Genomic DNA, 19,456 nt, shown 5'->3' with positions numbered 1-19,456 from the left:
TATCTTTCTTGCCTTTGGGATTATAAAGCCAATACCCATAGAACTAATGCATAAACTGTGTTCTGTAAATTTGTAGGTCCACAAAGTATGAAAGCATAAGTCCCATACACGCTGTAGTACACTCTTAACTACATTGCACATAAAACTGCTGTGATTTCTGTGGCCCCATTCAGAAAATCCAGGGTTAGCATACTTGGGACCTTGCTGCTCACTTCTTTTCCCATGATGGAGAAGGATCAGACTGAGGCACGCATGGGTAGCTCAGAAAAAAACTGGAAGGGCACAGAGAGAGCTCCTGGCAAGCTCAGCTCAGCTCCCACCCTAATCACTTCTCAGGTTTTTCATTAGGTGGGAAGTGCCCACTGTGGGCTTTCAGTAAATTTAGGATGTTGTGGAGTATATTACCTTAAAACAGGTACCAAACAGCTATGGGGGATGTTTCCATTGTTTGGAGAGTGAAAGTCATGCAGTGAGCACAAAATGGTAGTTCACTGCAACAATTAACACATTTTATACAGGTCTGTCACATCTTATGCGCATTTAACATGTGCGAATTCAGCTTTACGCAGCTGGCAAAAACAAAAATAATTTCTAGTGTGGGCAATTCCACCCACCACAGTTTAATTTTGACTATATGCAGTTTTCACTTTACGTGCTGACAGTGGAACGTAACCCCAGCGTAAGATGACAGACCTGTATGGAACCTGACCCAAATAACACAATCTATGGCTATGGAATGAATTTGCTTATTTAAATGTAAAGAATGTCAGCATTAGTTTTCAGCCCTGAATTGCAAACAGATGATGCATTTTGCTTAGTAAATATTTACTATTGTCATTGCTCAGTTGCTGCAGCATAGTTTCACAGATTATGAAGGGTCCATAATGATCATCTAGTCTGACCACCTGCAGTAACACAAGCCAAAGAACCTCACTCAGTAATTCCAAAGCCAGAAGGGACCATTGTGATAATGTAGTCTGACCACCTGTATTATGTAAGTCCTAGAACTTCCCCAAAATAGTTCCTAGAGCAAAGCTTTGAGAAAGTTATAGGCTGGATGCAATTACCACTGAGGAAAAAAATCTCCTATGCTATCTGACACGACACTGCATGTGCCCCTTGCTGTGCAATAATGTAAAGGACAGCACAGCCCTCCACACGTGATGCTCTGGAACTACTCTGTATGAAGCCACTCAGGATTCTGGGGGAGCCTCCTATCTCTGAGCATACTGTCCCCAAGGCAAGAAGCTTACACAGCTTTGACCTTCGAGCATTCAGTATCCCCTTCCACATTGTGTGCTTCCCTCAGCATGTCTGCCCAGGCAGGGCTCCTGGGCAAGCCAGAGGGTCCTGCATGTCAGACATAATTCTCAGCCAGCTGGTAAAACAGGTTTATTAGTCAACAGAAACACAGCGTAGGACAGAAATCAGTGACTTTCTGCCAAGTCCATCTTGAGAGTCCCTATCTGGGCTCTAGTGTGTGTGGTGACATTGACTTTCATTGTGGATTTCCTTTTGTATAGGTGTATGTGCTACTATGCCATAGCCAATTTAACTCTCCTGACCAAGGTGCTAGCTCATTTAAAAAAATCTCAGCTGCTGCAACCTTTCTACCTCAAGCACCTATACCAGACAGTTGTAGAGTTGCAACTTGATCTTTAGTACCTAATTTTGCTTCTCATTAAGCCATCTCCCAGCAATCTAGAAGGATGCCAGATTTATGTGTGTTCCTTCAGTCTATCCAGAAGTGGAATGGATATGTGCAACCAAAGAAAAAATGGTTACTAACTTGTAACTGTGTTTTGGGCTGTTGCACATGTCCATTCCATGACCCACCCTCATTCCTATGCATATCTAATGCTGTCTGGTAAGGAACTGAGAGGGATCAAGGGTGTCTCTACTCCTTTATAACATTGCAGAGCAGCACAAGGTGCATTCACTACCCCTACAGGTACCAGTGAGGGAAACATTTCCTATGCTAGTGCACTAGGCCCACGTACACCAAGAGTGGAATAGACAGGTGGCAACACATGTCAAAGAACAATGGTTACAGAACAGATTAGTAACAGGGTTCCACTTCCTTCCCCCCCCCTGTAAAGGTAAGTCTATACTCATGTTTATGAAAACACACCCAATGACATCAGTGGGAGAACCACTGGACTGAGAGGTGAACAGATCTTAATTTTATCAAGCTCAGACCATAATGAAATGTAGCCCTTTTCAGAAGTGAGCTTGAAAGTCCTGCAGGTCTTTTTTTTTATTGGTGGTGTTGCACTTTTTATTAAAAGGTGCTTGCTTCTGGGTCCACTGATCAAGAATGCATTTTTGTTCAAGCCATTATAGTCCAAAATGTGTCAGGGAACAGTAGTTAAACCAAGATGCCCTGTAATGGGAGTTCCTCCAACCCTTACACACACACACACAAAAAAAAGTGGGGGGAGGGGGCACTAATCAAGCCAGAGCTCTCTATCTTCAGAAAATAGCTCCACTAGCAAAAATGTGAGTGGCTTATAATACTGAGATCCAAAATCACAGTTAAAAGCAAAAGATGGCTTAGACCTACATTCCTGCCACCAGAATTTGTTTATTCAGGTTAACAGTTGGTTACATAGCAGCTTTCCTCTGAACAGTGAATGTCAAACTGGAATGTGGGATTCCATATTTCAAGTTAGTTTTAGGAATATGCTGATAATACAGGTGTACAAGTCACATTCTCATATTTACTTTATTTCAATTTATAAGATTTCAGCTGAGTGTTTGACACCATGTAAAGCCTATATACTCAGCAACAGCTGAAAGAAATTCTAGCTGATCTAGGCTAGATCTAACACTGTAAGCTGAATGCCCTTTTTAAGGGGAACAAAATCAAGGCTACCCACAATACAGACTTATTTCCAGCTACCACACAGTCAAAATTAGCAAGTGCATTTTGTGCTGGGTGAATCTGCCATCAAGTCCCCAGCTGTTGAACCAGTCAATAACTTTGCTGCAACACCTAAAAGTTTGGCTCAGCCGCTGGAGATAAAGCACCCGTTTGCTTTGTCTGCCTATCAGGACATGTTGTTATGCCTACTTAGCCCCATTCTGAATAATGGCAAGAAAACAGAATTTCTATCCAAACTTATTTCTACCAGAGCTCCTCTGGCATTACAGCACATGGTGTGGTGCTTTTAATATCAAACCTAAATCAGGAACATTTTATTTGACAGCAATTTTTTTTTCCTTTGTGGGTGGGGTCTGGCAGCACCACAGGAGAGATATTTGGTGGTTTCCTTCTTTAAAATGATGGACCTGTAAAATTCTGTTACCTTATCTGTTGGTACTACAGCTGTAAACTTCACTTTTACAGAACAGCCCATCCACAGATGCTTTATTTATTGAAACAAATTTTAACAAAAGGGCTAATATGTCCATTTCCTTTATTTGTGGCTCTGCTTTGTAATGATTACAGATTAAGTTGACTTTCATGAACTGTACAAGCAATTAAAGGTGGCCAACTGTGCTTTACATCATTGTTTCACACAAAGCAAATACAGAAATATATGATTACCTAATTTTCTATTTTAAAAAAATTCCTATAGGCACAAAGCAGAAGAATGGTGGTGGTGGGGGGAAAGGAGGGGAAAATCAAAGGGGGAGAGAGAGGTATGCATAAATAAAGAAGTATTTCTTACATCAAACATGTCCGAGAACCAAAGTCTGCAAAAGTTTGGTTAATCAAATACTGCAGTACTGATATCAATATAAAAGTGAAAGTTTTAGTTCTGTAATAAAAATTCAATTTTTATTTATTTGTTGATTAGGGGAGTGGGGAAGGGCAAACTTTAAAACAGCAGCCACTAAAAGGGAAGGGCCGTGGGAGAGGTGAACAGGCACAGTGGAACCGTGGGGACATGTAAATTGACCACTGTCAAACCAGTGTAAGTTTCTTGGTTTCTCATGGAAAACATTTTATCCACATATTTTCCTCCCAAACATAAGTCCAACAGTCTCTTCAATACTCTGACTTCGTTGGTGGTTTTTAGAACAGGAATAGTGAGTAATATTCCAGCCTGCCCATTGCTTTTTAAAAAAAAAAAAAAAAAGCCTAAATTATTTCAAACACTTTCTTCAGTTCTACAATAAGCTGCCAGTCAGACTTCTGCATTTCATCTCTGAACCAGTTCTTCAGGGCATCAATGGACTGACGACTAATCTGCAAGTACACAACATACGAATATTAGAAACACAAGTGTTTTAATGAAATTATTCCCCAAAATATTTAAGGTAGGTGTGAGGAAATCAAGGTTCTAATACCAACTTTGCCCCGACCTGCTGTCTACCTGGGCAATCCACTTTGCCTCAGTTTCCCCTCCCATCCTTTGCCTATCTTGTCTAGATTGGAAGCTCTTTAGGACAAAGACTGTCTCACTATGTTTGCATAGTGCCTAAAACAATGGGGCTTTGTACTTACTGTAATATAAATGAAGTAGTTTTAAAAATCTGAGATCAGAGTAAATTAATGATCAGTGTTTATACCTTGCCCCCCCAAAAAACAGACAAACTTCAGCGGCTAGTATTGAACATCTTGGCAGTTCTGTCCAGAGTGCTAACTGGGCAAAGCTGTACATAGAAAGTGACGCACTACAGAACACTGTATGCATTCATTCACCACACTGAACATACAGGCCTCTCCCCTACAGGCCTTTGCTCTTAGCTAACTTATTTCCTCGGTCTAAGAAGGAAGGATGATGCAAGATGTATTTAGTTAGTGTTTCATTCCTTTGGTGATGCAAGTTTGCATTCTTAATAGTACTAATGCAAGAGTCAATGTCAGTGCCACTAATGTCAGTCAGGAAATCCAGATTTCTGCGAGAAGCTGAGCTGTACTACACATGCCATGCAATCAGTCAGTGTGCCCCACTAGCATGTGGGTCCAGTGCTGAGAATTTTAGAATTCCTCAGGCTTTCAACATTCAACCTCCACTTCAAGCCAAGTTACCAACACGCCACCAGCCTTAAAAAAGTGCAAGTCTCTGCTAGGAAATTTTTACCTTACTGACTAGGATATCTGTCGCTTCAAAGTGTCGTCCATACATTTTAGGCGATTCACCAGGAATAGGTTCTATTTTCACACAGACTTCTTGGCCTTTTTTTGCAACATCCACTTGTTTGTGGTTCACCTCAATACTTGTAACTATTCCAATTTCAACAAACTGTAACACAACGTAGAAGCTGTTACACATCCCAAAGGAACTTCTGTACACACGGCTTCCCCCAAATCCCACCACCATTCTGGGGCTTCTCACAGATGCAGAGAAAATAGAAAATTTACTTTCAAGACTGCTACTGTAATATGTCCCTCCAGTAGCTATCTCAGAGTTTTACTATAATGAGAGAGCAACACATACACATTTACATTCACTTCTAGAACTCTTGAAATATCAAAAACCTAATTTTAAAACTGACTTGGAAGATGTAACTTAGTTACATTTTTTTTAAAAGGTGAGTTTACTTCCTCCTGCTGCTAGCTGGCAAAAACTCAGTTTTGATCACTACAATGTAGTGCTGCACCACAGAACTGTGCTGGGGGAGGACTCTAGTAATGCGGCGCCTCTCAACCTGCTGCTTAGCCTCATGCTGTTTGTTTTCTCTGCTACAACCCAAGGTTACGTCATCCAGCATAGGCACATATGTTCACTCCAGGCCATCCTCCAACACTGGCCTATCCTTAGAAAAGAGGCTCATTTTAGGGGAGAGAGCAGCTCCTACAGAGATTCTGTCCTTTTGGGATACATATATAGCAGCTTTTGAGGGAACTGAATGTTGTCCTGCCAACTTCATCAGGCCAAAACTCTTCTGCTCATAGTAGAAAGATGAGAACGCTTACTTACATTTTTGCTAGGTACACACATGAGAGTCCCCTGCTTCACCTGGCCTGCTTCCACCACTACACCCATCACTATTGGGTCACGAGAGTTGAAAATAAACTGAGGGAGTATTTTCATCTTGCAAGGAAATACTGCTATATGCCTAAGAAATGACAGGGAAGAGGCATTTTGAAATAATGTATATAATGCTGTTATGTTTGGAAACATACACACTTTAGACACATTTAATTATTTTAGAGGAGAATATTCACTGAATGTGAACAAATTCTGAACCATTCTAGTTGAAGCAGATCATACAGGAGAGTAGCTTGTGTGAGCTTTATTTTGACTAGCTTCAACAACCAATTAAGAACAAATGAAAGTAATTATAAGAATACCGATTAAAATGCAGTTCTCAAAAAAAAAAAATAGAAATAACATTGCAAGGGTCTCGTGTTTGTCACAATGACCCCCAGAAATTTACTCATTATACAAATAAAAAAATCCCATCTTTTTAACTGCTAGCCCTGCAAACTCAATTTGAGATCTGAGAGGCAAGCTGGGTTCTTGCTTGTTTGCATAACACCAGCACTATGGATTCTGCAGGTAAAATGCTGCCCTCAGTTCACCTCTACAAGCTTTGGATAGGGCCATATTTGTTTAACCAAAGTCAGAAATAGTCACAAACTGGAACTTGGTTAACAAGTGCATAAAATGTGCAAGAAGAAAAAACCCAGCTCACTCAGGCATTACTTTTCTGAATCTGCAAGAGTAACCAAAAAGAACAGTTAAATTGTTTTTGTCACTTGAGCAAGCAGAAAGGATTCCAAAACCCCATACTCCGGAGGGAATTCTGCATGGAGGTGGGAGATCACCCTGCAGCTCCCTCCCCTTCTTCTGGGGCATGGACTCAGCAGTGAGGCTACACCCGGACAAAGTGCACTGGCTGGGCCTGCCCCAGAGGTCCGTGTGCGCGTGTGTTGCATTGTGATCTCCCACCTCCATGCAGCCATTGGCCTGTACTACCCACTGCCATGCTGGAGCTGCCACATTTATTTATTGACAAATAAAATTTGCAGAATTTTTAATTTTTTGGTGCAGAATCCCCTCAGGAGTCGCAGGTGAAGCAACTCACCAGGGTTAGCAGCCCCACGACAGGCGCACCAGGTGTGGGGCAGGCAGGCTCAGCCCAACAGGATCTAAGTGTGGTAGGGCTTAGTGTGGGGGATCCAGGTGTGGGTTGAGAGGGTTTTGTGCGGGGCAACTGAGAGTGTGTGGCTCAGTGGGGGATCTGGTTGCACAGGGGCTTGTTGTGGGGTTCCAGCTGCAGGGGCAATGGGATTCTGCAGGGAGGTCCAGGTGAAGGTGGTTGGGGATCAGCAGGGGGGGGGTCTGGGTGGCTCAGCGAGGGGGGTCCGAGTGCTGGGGCTTGGTGGGTGTCTCAGTGCAGCTGATTGGGGCTCAGTGGGGTAGTGGTCTGGAGGCAGAGTTAGGGGAACAGATGAAGGGGTGTTGGGTGGATTGGGGGTCTAGATGCAGGGGGGTTGGGCAGACCGGGGAGCAGCTCCCCATAGTGATCCCTCCCCCTGTGTCTGAGGAGTGATGGGGGCAGGAAGTGGGGGGGGGAGAGGGTGTGGAGCCAGGGGAGGTTTCTGGAGGTGGGTCTGACCCAGACCTGGTCCCTGGTCCCAGCCGCTCTATGCAAGGGAAGTGCGCTCCTCCCCCATCCCAGTCAGGACTAGCAGCTGAGCCCAGTGCAGAATATGAGGCACCATGCGGGGTGGGGCTGGGGAGGGCCAGGTGCAGGGGTGGCACTCGCCAGGGTGGGGGGGCTCAGGTGCAGGGGGCAAGGCTCAGTAGTGCGGGCTGGGGTGGTCCAAATGCACAGGGGTTGGATCCGGGTGGATCTGACCTAGCACCGGCTGGGGCATCCTCAACCCTCTTCCTGCAGTGATTTACCTCTCCGTCAGCTGCTCTGGGCACCCGAAATGACATGCCCGCACTGCTGGGAAGGAGAGCATGACCGCTCTTGCAGCTTCCCTTTGCTTCCCCATCAGAAAGTCATTTTTCTTCAGGGAAGCAAATAAATCTATGGGGGACAAGATTCTGCACATGCGCAGTGGTGCAGAATTTCCCCAGGAGTAAACCCACAGCAGATCTGAGTAAGATGACGACATTACTCTCCTTGTGCAGTAACATCGGTTCTTCGAGATGTGTGTCCCTGTGGGTGCTCCACTGTAGGCATGCTTGCTTCCCTGTGCTGCTGATTGGAGAACTTCAATAGCAGTGTCCGTTAGGGCTGCACATTGCACAGTCTCTTCCAATGCTGCATCACGAGGCTAGTCAGCATGCATGGGTACTGTCACTCTGAGTGCTTCACAGTAGGTGGCTCCCGAGCTGTACCCCTTCTGGAGGGCCGGGACTTCAGAGTTGGGTCAGTTACAGATGACAGAATTCCGGAGTCAAAGATGGCATCGGAGGTGTTGTCCCCAGTGACTGCATAGCGTTCTGCGGAAGTGTGGACTGACGCCCATGTCACCGCTCTACAGGGTGCTGAGATAGGGACATCATTGAAGAAGGCAACAAATGAGAAGACGACAGACTTTGTGGCATGTGTATGAACAGGGCATGGAAGGATCATGTTGCGAATTTGGTAGCACTGTCGGATGCAATTCAAGACCCCCTTAGAGAGCTTTTGGGCGGATATTGCTGAGCCCTTGGATCTGTCTGCCATGGATCGGGGACTTCCTGCAAACTCTTGTCCTGTCAGCAGAGCCCTGGCCTTACACCTTGACATCTCTGGTATGTAGTATAGCCTCCCTGTTGTCTTGGTGAGGCTTGGAGTAGAAGACTGAAAGGTGGATCAGTTGATTCATGTGAAAAGAAGAGGTTACCTTAGGAATGAATTTTGGATGTGGCCTGAGCGTAACCTTGTCTGGAAAAAATACCATGCAGGGAGGATGTGCCACCAGAGCTGCTCTCTCTCCTATTCTCCTGGCCAAGGTAATCGCTACCAGGAAGGCCATTTTCATAGACAGGTACGTCTGTGAACAGATAGCCAGGGGTTCAAAGGGAGGCCTAGTAAGAACTTCCAGTACCAGGTTTAGGACCCACATAGGGATAGAAAATCAAGGTCGAGGGAAGAGGTTTATTATTTATATCCTTGCGGAATCTTTTAGTGGTTGGGTGTGACAGCACTGAATACCCCTCTACAGGTTGGTGGAAGGTTGTTCGAGATGCTAGATGGACCCTAAGAGAGATTTGGGATAATCCTGACTTTTTAAGGGTCAAAGCATAGTCTAGTTTATGTGAAAAAGTTGAGGATGTTGGGGAGATTTGTTCCGACAGGAGGTGCAGAATGGTTGGGAGGGAGATTGGCGGGCATATCACGAGCTCTGACAGATGGAGTACCAGGTTTACCTCAGCCAAGTAGGAGCAATCAAAATCATGAGAGCTCTGCTCCTTTTTATTTTCAGCAGGACCTTCAACAGTAGGGGAAACAGAGGGAAAGCGTCCCATGGGAGGAGAGCAACACCCAGGGAATGGAGCAGTAGCATGGACCTTTCTTGTTCAGCTAAGTGGCAAACAGGTCTGTGAATGGTCATCATCTGGATAGGTCGTGAAGTACTATTGGGTGTATTTCCCCATCATGGTTGTGTGGGAATTTGCAACTGAGACTGTCCACTATCAAGTTTTGTGTGCCTGAGAGGTAAGCCACAGAAAGTGTAACATTGTGGAAAAATGGACCCATTCCATAACTTCATTGCCTCTGCACATAGGGATAGCCACTTGGCTCTCCCCTGCTGATTGATATAGTACATAGAGGTTATGTTGTCTGTTAGGATCTTTGTGTGTGATCCTGCGGTGTTCCTGACAGCTGCTGGCTTGAGGAGATTGATGTGAAGGGACATCTCCATGCATGACCATTTGCCTTGCGTCGTGAGGCCGTTTAGATAAATGCCCCATCCTATGAGTGATGCGTCGGTGGTGAGGAGCAATGACTGATGTTTGTGAGAAGGGAATCCCTTTGCAAACATTGGCTGGGTCCTTCCACCAGTCTGAAGAGTTTTTTATCCTGATGGGTAGTGACTGGGGTTTGTCTTACCTGTCCTTGTTCGGTCTGTCAACCGAGCCAAACCATATTTGGAGGCATCACATGTGAAGCCTGGCATGAGGTATCACCACCATGCCCACTGTTGTATGTCCCAAGAGTGGGAGGCAAAGCCTGGCTGGCATTTGTGGACTGCTTTCAACAGTCGTGAAGTGCCTCTGGCAACTTCTCAATAAAGTAATTCAGTTTAGACTAATTTATGTAGTCGTATTTCGCTGCGAGGGCTTGGTAGTTGGCAATCCAGAACCGAGGAGTACCCTTTTCTGCCAAAAAGATCAAGGCACTTCCAATTCCTATCGTAAGGAGTAGCCCTTGACTGGTGTTGTCGGCCACGGAAGTTGACACCATCCACCATGATGGAGTTGGTTGGCGGGTGGAAAAAAAGGAATTCAAATTCCCTGGCGAGGACAGTGTTTTTTGTCTGCTTGCTTGCAGGTTGGGGCCACTGATTCCGGGCTTTGCCAGGTCTAAAATGGCCTCAATAATCAGCAGGACGATCTTTGAGGACGAAGTCAAGGAGCTGATGGTGGGGATCCCTGACTTCCTCCAATGGTATTTTCACCAGCTCCTGGAAAAGTCAAAAGTCATCTGCCAAGGATGGTGGGGGAGGCATGATGGCTTCATCCAGAGACGAGGAGGATATGGTCCTCCATGTCGCTTCCTCCTCAGTATTGGCTTCCTGCTCCTCTTATCTCTTGAGGCGGTTCCAAAACCCTGGATGCTGCGGCAGAGGGGGTGTGCCTGGAGGGTTCTTGAGTGAGGCTCAAAGCTCGAGAGGCATGCTGTCGGTGCACTGCCCGAGGGTCCCAATATGGTCATTACTGTGACATACAGTCCGGTGGTGGCACCCATGGGTGCCTGTACCAAGATGGTGATGGTGGTGGGTGCCATCCTGGGGCCCTGTTGGTAGTGAGCACCATATGGAACTTGGGAGGAGTATTGTGACACTACCTCCTCTGGCTCACTGTCTGAATCCTTGCTAAGAGCAAAGCGGCATGGCACGGCAGCAGGAATACTTCCTGTGTTTGGTAGAAGCATGGTGTAGAGGTCTCGGTACTGAGGCGGAGGCTTGAGTGCATCTGGCATGCAGAGGTCTCTGGAATGACAGGATTCTGCTGGTACCAATCATTCTGGCATCAGTGGTGGTGCCAGGATGGGAGGTAGAGACCTTGTCCGCACCTGTCTTTCAGGTGCCATGTGAGCTGTCGCTGGCAATACCAAAGTGGACTCATGTACCGGGAGAGTCTTTTTAGAACATTTACTCTTGTCCTTCAGTAACATGCCCATCGGATCCATGGGCCTGGCAGCGGTACCAGTAGCCATTGGTTGTTGTGAGGCCTGGCTGCTGGAATGAGATGGTCTTGGTGCCAGCAGTGCCGAAGATGCCAAGCGAGATGATGATCACTTATGGCCATCTCAGGGCTCACTAACAGGACTTCCCACTCTCTTCTTGGACGACTTGTGAGTGGGGTCCGCAGCCTGTTTCTTCAACCCACAACCCTTAGATGTGTGAGGTTGCGGGAAGACTCATGTCTACCACTCAACTGCTATCGCAGAGCTGCCTCCAGGAAGATGCTCTTCTGGAGGAACACTCTGTCTTTGTAGGATCCTGGATGGAGTTGTTGGCAAAGACTACACTTCTGCTGTATGTGACCTTCCCTGAGGCAGTGAATGCACTGAGTGAACTTTTCCACAACTGGGATCGCCTCTTTACAGGTGCAGCACTTGAAGCCTAGTGAACCAAGCATACCCCATTGAGGAGAAGGATCTCCGGCCGGGAAAAAAGGCGGGAAGAAAAACAGTCAGGGGGAAGGGGGAATAGAGAATAAGAAAGGAGGAGAAAAAAAAAAAACTACAACTAGAACTAGGAGGCTAACTAACTAGAACTATGTAGAACAAGAGAACAATAGCCTTAACGGACTGCTAATGGCACCATCTCTAGCCAGGGGCAGCTGAGAAAGACTGGGGTGGGGGAGGTTAGCCCATGCGCACTAAGTAGCCTCGTGTCGCAGCATGAGGAAAGACTGCACACATGCGGGCCTAATGGACACTGCTAATGAAGTTCACCGATCAGCAGCTCACGGATGCAAGCACACCTACAATGGAGCTCCCATAGGAACACTACTCGAATAAGCAGCTCCATTTTATACATTCCCTTCAGACTAGATTTTATTATGGTGGTTTTGTAACTGGAAGAGTCCTAGTAAATCTGCTTCCGAGTGAAAAAAGTTTCATTGCTCTGTGCTGGGACTGTAGAATTCTTGAGATTCCAATAAAAAATAAATTAAAAACCCCACTAGAACTTCACAAGAACTCCATGCTTAACAGAAATATGCATTCAATGTATGCTTTTCATTTCATTAGGTATTACACAAGTTTGAAAGCCTCCAAATAAGAACAACTCTCACTTACTTGAACTCTTCCTGTTTCTGTTTTTTGTAGTCTTGCCTGTATTTAGTAAAGGCGTCAAATAAGTGATAAATTATTTCTGCACTAAAAATTCGAACTCCTAAACTATCGGCCATTTCCTGGGCATCTCGTTCAATCCTCACATCAAATGCCAGAATTACTGCATACCTGCAAGTTTAAAAATAAAATAAAATAAATAAATAAAATCAGCTGTGAAGTAGCCTACAGAACAAGCAACAGTTGGAAACTTTACCATATATTGTAATGAGCACAGCAGCATAAGAAAAAGTTACTTACTGAGGATCATGTTCCAGCATAACTGATGCCTTCATAACATCCTTTTTATGGACAGGACCTATGTTAATTCCAGCATACTGTGGGGAAAAAGCAATAAATGACTATCCTGCTCTTCTTCAGTTAGATGAACATAGAGTATTTCAGACCATAACTTTCTAATGTTTTCGTTGTATCAAATACTTACTGGCACTTCTGATGTCTTAAGAAATTCAAGTAGTGCCTCCAAAGAGCCTAACGTAGAGGCCTGGACATAAACACCTTTCTCTTCCAACTTGATAGCGTTCAGTGTTTGCTTCAGTTCATGTATTAACTCATCCTTTAAAAAGAAAAAGCAAATTTTAGCAATCTTATCAAACTACAATAACCTGCTAAGCTTCAAAACTCCTCTATCCATCCACGGTCTTATAATGCACCCATCAATATGGTATCTCGACACCATGTGCCAACTTATATAATTGGCCCTCTGCTCCACCACTCCATGGCTAAAGTAACTGATGTTTCTGTCAGTATACAGAGAAGTTTCTTCTCCCCCTCCAATGTAGCTAGAAGAATCTCTGGACCATGAAGTTCTACCAAATCACTTGAAGATTTTGCGAAAAGGTAGGTTTTGCATTATTATTGAAAGAGCTTATCTTCAAGTGGTTGCAGACACGTATTCCACTCAGGTGTGTGCACACCCAGCACACCCTAGCAGTACCCTTAGGGGCAGTGCTTGCTTCCCTCCCCTCATAACCCCTTCCATGACTATATGAGGGCAACACTGCCCCAATCCCCCCTCAGTTCCTTTTCACCACCTGCAGCTGGAGTCTGAACCCTTAGTGTGCTCTTTCCTTCACTGCGTTTTGCATCATCTTTGTATATAGTTATAGTTAGTACCCTTAATTAGTCAGTAATAGTAAGCAGTTAGGTAGTGTCTCCCCGTGGGATGCCCTCATCAGGGTTTAAATATTGCCCGTTGCATGGGGCAGCTATCCCCAATAATGATCCTCACACCAGAAGTGTATTGTGCCTTGGGGAAGGGCACTTTAAAGAAAGATGCTCTATATGTGAGTCCTTTAAAAAGAGGACACAGGTAGCTAGAGACTTAGGATTAAAACAGCACCTTCTCAAGCAGGCAATGAGGCCTGCCTCGATGCGGGACCGCTGTGGAGAATCAGGCTCCTCAAAGAGTGCTGCAGCCAGTATGGACTGGTGCTTCTAGACCGAGCTTGGAATACTCGCCCAGGAAAAAAAAAAGGGGGGGGGGGACTGCTCCCCTTCATCGGGACCCCTGAGGAAAAGAAACCACAAAACAGATTGTGGTTGTTTCAGAGGTCAAGGAGATCATCTGCTCCACCTAAGAGAAGTACCGACTGGCACTAGGAGTCTCCCAGTATGCAGGACAGAGCAGGACCCAATCTCCGGTACTGAGGTGGGATCAGGATGAATCTGTACTGTTGACTCCAGTACGACCTCGGGGGCACCCTTTGAGACAGGCACCCTGGGCATAGATGACAGCACTGTCAGTTTCCACGCTAACTGCCCATCAGGCAGCAGATTTGCTGTGCCTGCCTGTCTCTGTTTCACTGATTATTCAGGATCATACAGCTGCAGTGGCATCATTTGCTGAGTACTCAGCTCTCCTGGGTTTGGTGGCAGTTTCCTGCTGAAACTGAGCATATCGTTGACATGGATTGAATCCTTGATACTGATACAGACTAGGACACTGACTGCATCTGCTGGCCTGGGACCAGCTTCATTTTGAAACCGATGCCTCTTTTGGGGCCCACTACAAGTTTGGAGCTGGTCCCAGTATTCAAAAAGCCATCAACTGTTCCTTTCGTACTGATGCCACTGTGGGGCTGGGCCCTGGATAGTGCGGGATACTTGGTAGCTCGGTCAGGAGGGGCCACAGGAGGGCTCAGGCTGGGGGTGCGGGCTCTGGGTATCAGGGTTGGGGCGGGGGATTGGGGCACAGGAGGTGGTCAGGGGTGCAGGCTCTGGGCAGTGCTTACCTCAAGCAGCTCCCAGAAGCAGTGGCATGTCCCCCGTCCGGCTCCTATCCAGAGGCACAGGTGCCACCCCCACAGCTTCCGGAAGCAGCGGCATGTCCCCCTACCAGCTCCTACACGGTGGAGTGGCCAGGCAGCTCTGCGCGCTGCCCTGTCCCCAGGCACCGCCCCCGCACCTCCCATTGGCTGCGGTTCCCGGCCAATGAGAGCTGCGGGGGTGGCACTTGGGGCAGTGGCAGCATGTGGAACCCTCTGACTGCCCCTACGCGTAGGAGACAGAGAGGGGACATGCCGCTGCTTCTGGAAACCGTGTGGAGCCATGGCACACGCGAGCGGGTCAAACCCCTGACCCCGCTCCCTGGCCTATAGTTTGACCACCCTTGCTCTAGAATGACAACACCGGTACCTCCAGTAGGCTCCCCTCTGAAACCACCTATCCTGCAGTCCCTCTGCATGAGGACATCCTGAACCTTTGGGACAGTCGGATGTCATTCCACTGGCCCCAGCTACCTCGTCCTCTTCAGCACTGATGATGAAGTGGTACCTTAGTCCTTGTCTCCAGTACCAGAGGACTGCAGATCACATCAGGATCTGATCAGATGCATGGCATCGGTCTGAGGTATTCAGGTCAAGTTTGTGCAGGAAAATACCCATACATTGGTGGATATCCTCCAGCCACTGGCTTCTGGGAGAGTTGCTCTCCCAATAAACAAAGCAACATTAGAGCCTGCTAAATCTTACAGAATACACTGGCTTTGTTAATGCCCACAGCAAAGTGCACTGATAGGAGATACTATGTCCCAGTGCAGGACTTCAAATCCTATTTCACCCATCCAGCTCCCAATTCCCTGGTTGTGACAGCAGCAAATGAGTGAGACAGTGAAGAAATACATCTATGTCTCAAGAGTTCAAAAGGCTAGATTTGATGGGGAGAAAGCTATTTGATAAGTCTGTTGGTTTGCAATGTGCATCTGCAAGGAGGAAGTCAAAGTATGATTTTATGAACTGGGACACCACATCCAAATTTGTAGACATGTTACCAGAATCCTCCAGGGAGAAGTTCAAGGCCTTTCTTACAGAAGGTCATTTAGTGGTCAAAACATCTTTACAATCAGTCCTGGATACACCAGATGATTATCCAGGCTCATGGCCTTGGCTGTAACTATGAGAAGAATCTCATGGTTACAAAACTCTGGCATAGCGTCTAAGATCCAGCAAAGCATATAGTGGACTTGCCATTTGCCTCGGAGAAAACGGATGAGACGTTACATTCTTTCAAAGACTCTTGGGAACCCTATGCTCGTTGAGAATTTATACCCAGCCACACAGAAGGTATTTTGGGAACCAACAGCAATATCATTCTGAGCAGTATTTCCATCAGCCTTCCTACCCTGTAAGGAAGCAAGATTTTCCCTGAAAGGGGCATAAGTCACTGAGGAGGAAACCTTTTTGGTCTACATTTAGTCAAATGGCCTTCTTCAGCCAGATAGTCTGTTTGACCACTGTTTTGAGAGCAGCACCTCAGTTCTCAGTATCATACCTATGCCCCAAATATTTGGGGACAGGCTGTCTCACTTCTACAGTGCTTGGGAGATGACAATTATGGACAGATGAGTTCTAAGGACTGTGGAACTGGGTTATGCCATTCAGTTGCTAGCCATTCTCCCCTCCCATCCCATCCCTCTACCCCATCCTCCAGGGACCCCTTTCACAAGACACTGCTGTCACAGCAGGTACAAATCCTGTGTACTCTAGGGCAGCTGTTCTCAAACACATTTTTCCCTCCCCTAAAAGGTTCTCACACCTCACCCCGCTTCTCAGTGCTCTCATGCTATCTTCAGGACACTTATTTTCAAATGACAATCTTCCCAGGCCACAGGAAGTTCCTCAGATTCCTTGTCACCGGCCATCACTACCAGGGCCTGGCTCTCCCCTTTGGACTGTTCCAAGTGAATGACTGCATTACCACAACTGATGAAAAGGCTCAGATGATGCCTCCACAGTCACTGCAGGCTCGTTCAACAAGAGGTCAGGTGACAGGGCTGCATTTCTTAGCAATGTCTCAGTAGGAAATACCTGCAGGGCTACGACGTGGTCTTCTGTGCACACTTTTGCTAGACATGCTGTTATCATCATGGCATTGAGATCTGATGCAAATTTTGGGAATGCACTTCTGCACTATTTAAATAGACTCCAAGCCCATCTCCTGCTGGAACTGCTTGTGAATCACCTGAGTGGAATACATGCTTGCAACCATTCAAAGAAGAAGAGACAGTTACTTACCTGTATTGTAATGTCTGCTCTTCAAGATGTGGGTGCAGACATGTATTCCACGACCCATGCTCCACCCCTCTGCATTGGAGTCTCCAGCTGGGGATTTTGGTGCAAAGTAACTGAGAGGAGTTGGGGTGGTGCCTTTATGTAGCCATGAGAGGGAGGAGAGCGAGCACTGCCCATATGGGTACTGGTAGGCAAAATTGTCCAGTTTTTGTGCACTGTGCCCGTGCACCCGAGTGGAATACATGTCTGCCTCATAACTCGAAGAACAACAGTTACGATACAGGCAAGTAACTCTTTTCTTCAATCCACTGCTCTCTCCTTCCTAATACTGTAATAGTCTCTACTGTTGAGCTTGATGATCAGGCAATCTAGGCAGAATGTGATTGTCAGCTACCTACAGCGTCTTCACTAGTGTAAGAAAACAAAGCTACACCTTTCTGATCAGCCACGAAAGCAGACACCCCTAAAATCTTGGTCAGAGGTATTTTTAAATGCCCTTTGTGGTACAATGTACTGAGCAAACAAATTACATATTACAGAAAACAGACTAGAAAACACCAGCATAAAGACCTCATTAAATTCAGAGCAAAATACCCACTCCTGCCCAGGCTTCCCGCAATATTAAACATGCAGTCCAGTTCCTTGACAGACACAAATCTTTCTGTCCCCTTAATTTTGGTAAGTGCTCAGATGGTCACTGTATGGAAGATTTTCTATATACACACACGCCAGTCAGAATTTTATGACTTTTTGGAATATGAACTTAATGTTAGTTTAAAATCAAATGTTAAGTGGGACAGTTCTGGAAGCTGTAGGGTTAAATCACTGAGGCAGGCCATTTATACCATTTGATGGGATGAAGTTTTTGAAAAGTGAATTTTTGATCCAGACAACTAAAAGCAGCTCATCCAGAACGGTAGTACAGCTATATTAGCACAAGGACACGAAACAATGAAACACGCACAGGGAAAGTCCTCCCTAAGTTTCTCTTGTGTGGTACATCCTAACATATGCTAAAGCCAGTTCTGTAAATTCAAGTATTCTGATCTCACTAATTTAAAGAACAAATTTGTATTTTGGGTAATCACTAATTTTAATAAAATAGATCCAGATTACTCCAGGTCCCAAAACAATAATTATACTTAAAAACTGGATAGTTTGGTTTTTAATAACTTAAGCTCAGAATCACAGACTCCAGTAAGCTAATTTTCTACCTGGTAATAAACGTGTCATGGAAACACTAACAAATTCCACTGTGCTAGAGTTACAGGTTATAGTGTTAACACAAAAATCATACATTACGAAATTGTTTTAGATCCAATTAAAACGGCTACGTTTCCTACATGCTGAAGTTTCAACATTTTAACAGATTAAAAATTCCTGTTAAAAAGATTTTCATTCTGTTACTTTTAATCATTCAGTGGATTTCATGTTACTTGGCATTCCATTCTAGATCCTACTGGAATTGGATACGTTCAGCAATGCCTCACCTTAAGAACTGGGATCTCATCCTCTTTATGAGCCACAAGCAGGGGCAAACCAGCCAATGTTTTCTCCAAGTCTTTCCCAAGAATCTTTACACCCTGGGCTGCAATAACTTCTTTGTGTTTTTCATACTGATTCTGAAGAAGAAAGAAAAAAATTAATTTACGAGTTCACATGGATGTTCTTTAGCAGCACACAGCAGGGGGGTGGCTACTCAGCAGATCATCTGGTCATATGTCCCTCTTTCCCCATGCTACCAATAAAGACAGTCAAAGTTGCCTAATTTTACGGCTGCACAAGCAAACAAGGAGGCACAGACTCTGACAATCAAGCCCTGTAGCACAAAGGTGGCTCAGGCATGTTCCCACTTCTTCCAGATTTTCTTTGCCTCCAACTCCCTGAAGTGGGGAGCGTGTGCTTCAGTGCATGCCCATCTGCTCTCTCCTTAATTCTTCCTCTTGCCTCTCTTTTAAGCCCAAAACTAAAGAAAAGGCCCAAGAGAAGGAAAGGGAATCCCAGAAAAGAACAGAAAACAGAGCAGCAGAGAGTGAGTCTATCAGCAAGTCCCCTGCTTCTGACATAGATTTAGTTTTGTTTTTTGGTGGGGGGAGAGGAGGGAGGCACACCAGACAGCACTCTACAAAGCGTCTACAAGGGCTCTGCCCCCCACCCCCACATATTCAGCATGACTGGAGAGTAGGTGGTCTTCGATGAGGAAAGTAGGCAGCCCTTCCTAACAGCCTCTTTCCTGATAGCAATACACTGGTATCGCCCCCTCTCTCATCTCCCTGAAGCTCCAGCACTGTTCCTCCACATCCTAGGGGAACCCTCTCCTACCCAGACCCTCCCTACAGCAAGGAATTTCACAGTCTCAGCTTGAAGAGACCATCAAGTCAGTGCCGGGATCCATTACCTCTGTAAGGTCTCCACCTTCCCTGGAGATTCCAGTACAGCTCCCTAACCCCACAAACACCCCACCCTTTCATGCTCTCTGGAGGCACCCAAATTCATCTCCTGTCTCAAGGCTGATGAAG

The 19,456-nt window shown here is 45.8% G+C and overlaps 1 protein-coding gene across 2 annotated transcripts in view; it reads right to left on the bottom strand.

Annotated features, from left to right (window-relative positions):
* Window positions 1–3,402: 3,402 nt before the first annotated feature.
* Window positions 3,403–19,456, bottom strand: part of EIF5B (eukaryotic translation initiation factor 5B) — a 69,326-nt gene continuing 53,272 nt past the window's right edge. For both annotated transcript variants that reach the window (XM_005283240.5, XM_065580881.1), the window contains exons 18-24: window positions 18,428–18,559; window positions 12,851–12,982; window positions 12,667–12,743; window positions 12,373–12,537; window positions 5,874–6,012; window positions 5,034–5,195; window positions 3,403–4,195 (exon numbers count right to left, since the gene is read on the bottom strand). In XM_005283240.5, the coding sequence (XP_005283297.2) occupies window positions 4,088–4,195; window positions 5,034–5,195; window positions 5,874–6,012; window positions 12,373–12,537; window positions 12,667–12,743; window positions 12,851–12,982; window positions 18,428–18,559 (915 nt within the window). In that variant the 3' untranslated portion in view covers window positions 3,403–4,087. The remainder of the gene's footprint in view (window positions 4,196–5,033; window positions 5,196–5,873; window positions 6,013–12,372; window positions 12,538–12,666; window positions 12,744–12,850; window positions 12,983–18,427; window positions 18,560–19,456) is intronic.

The sequence above is a fragment of the Chrysemys picta genome, chromosome 1, assembly GCF_011386835.1.
Source record: "Chrysemys picta bellii isolate R12L10 chromosome 1, ASM1138683v2, whole genome shotgun sequence".
NCBI classification, from domain to species: domain Eukaryota; kingdom Metazoa; phylum Chordata; order Testudines; family Emydidae; genus Chrysemys; species Chrysemys picta.
The sequence above is the reverse complement of the archived record's forward strand: the minus strand, read 5'-3'. Positions and strand labels throughout refer to the sequence as shown.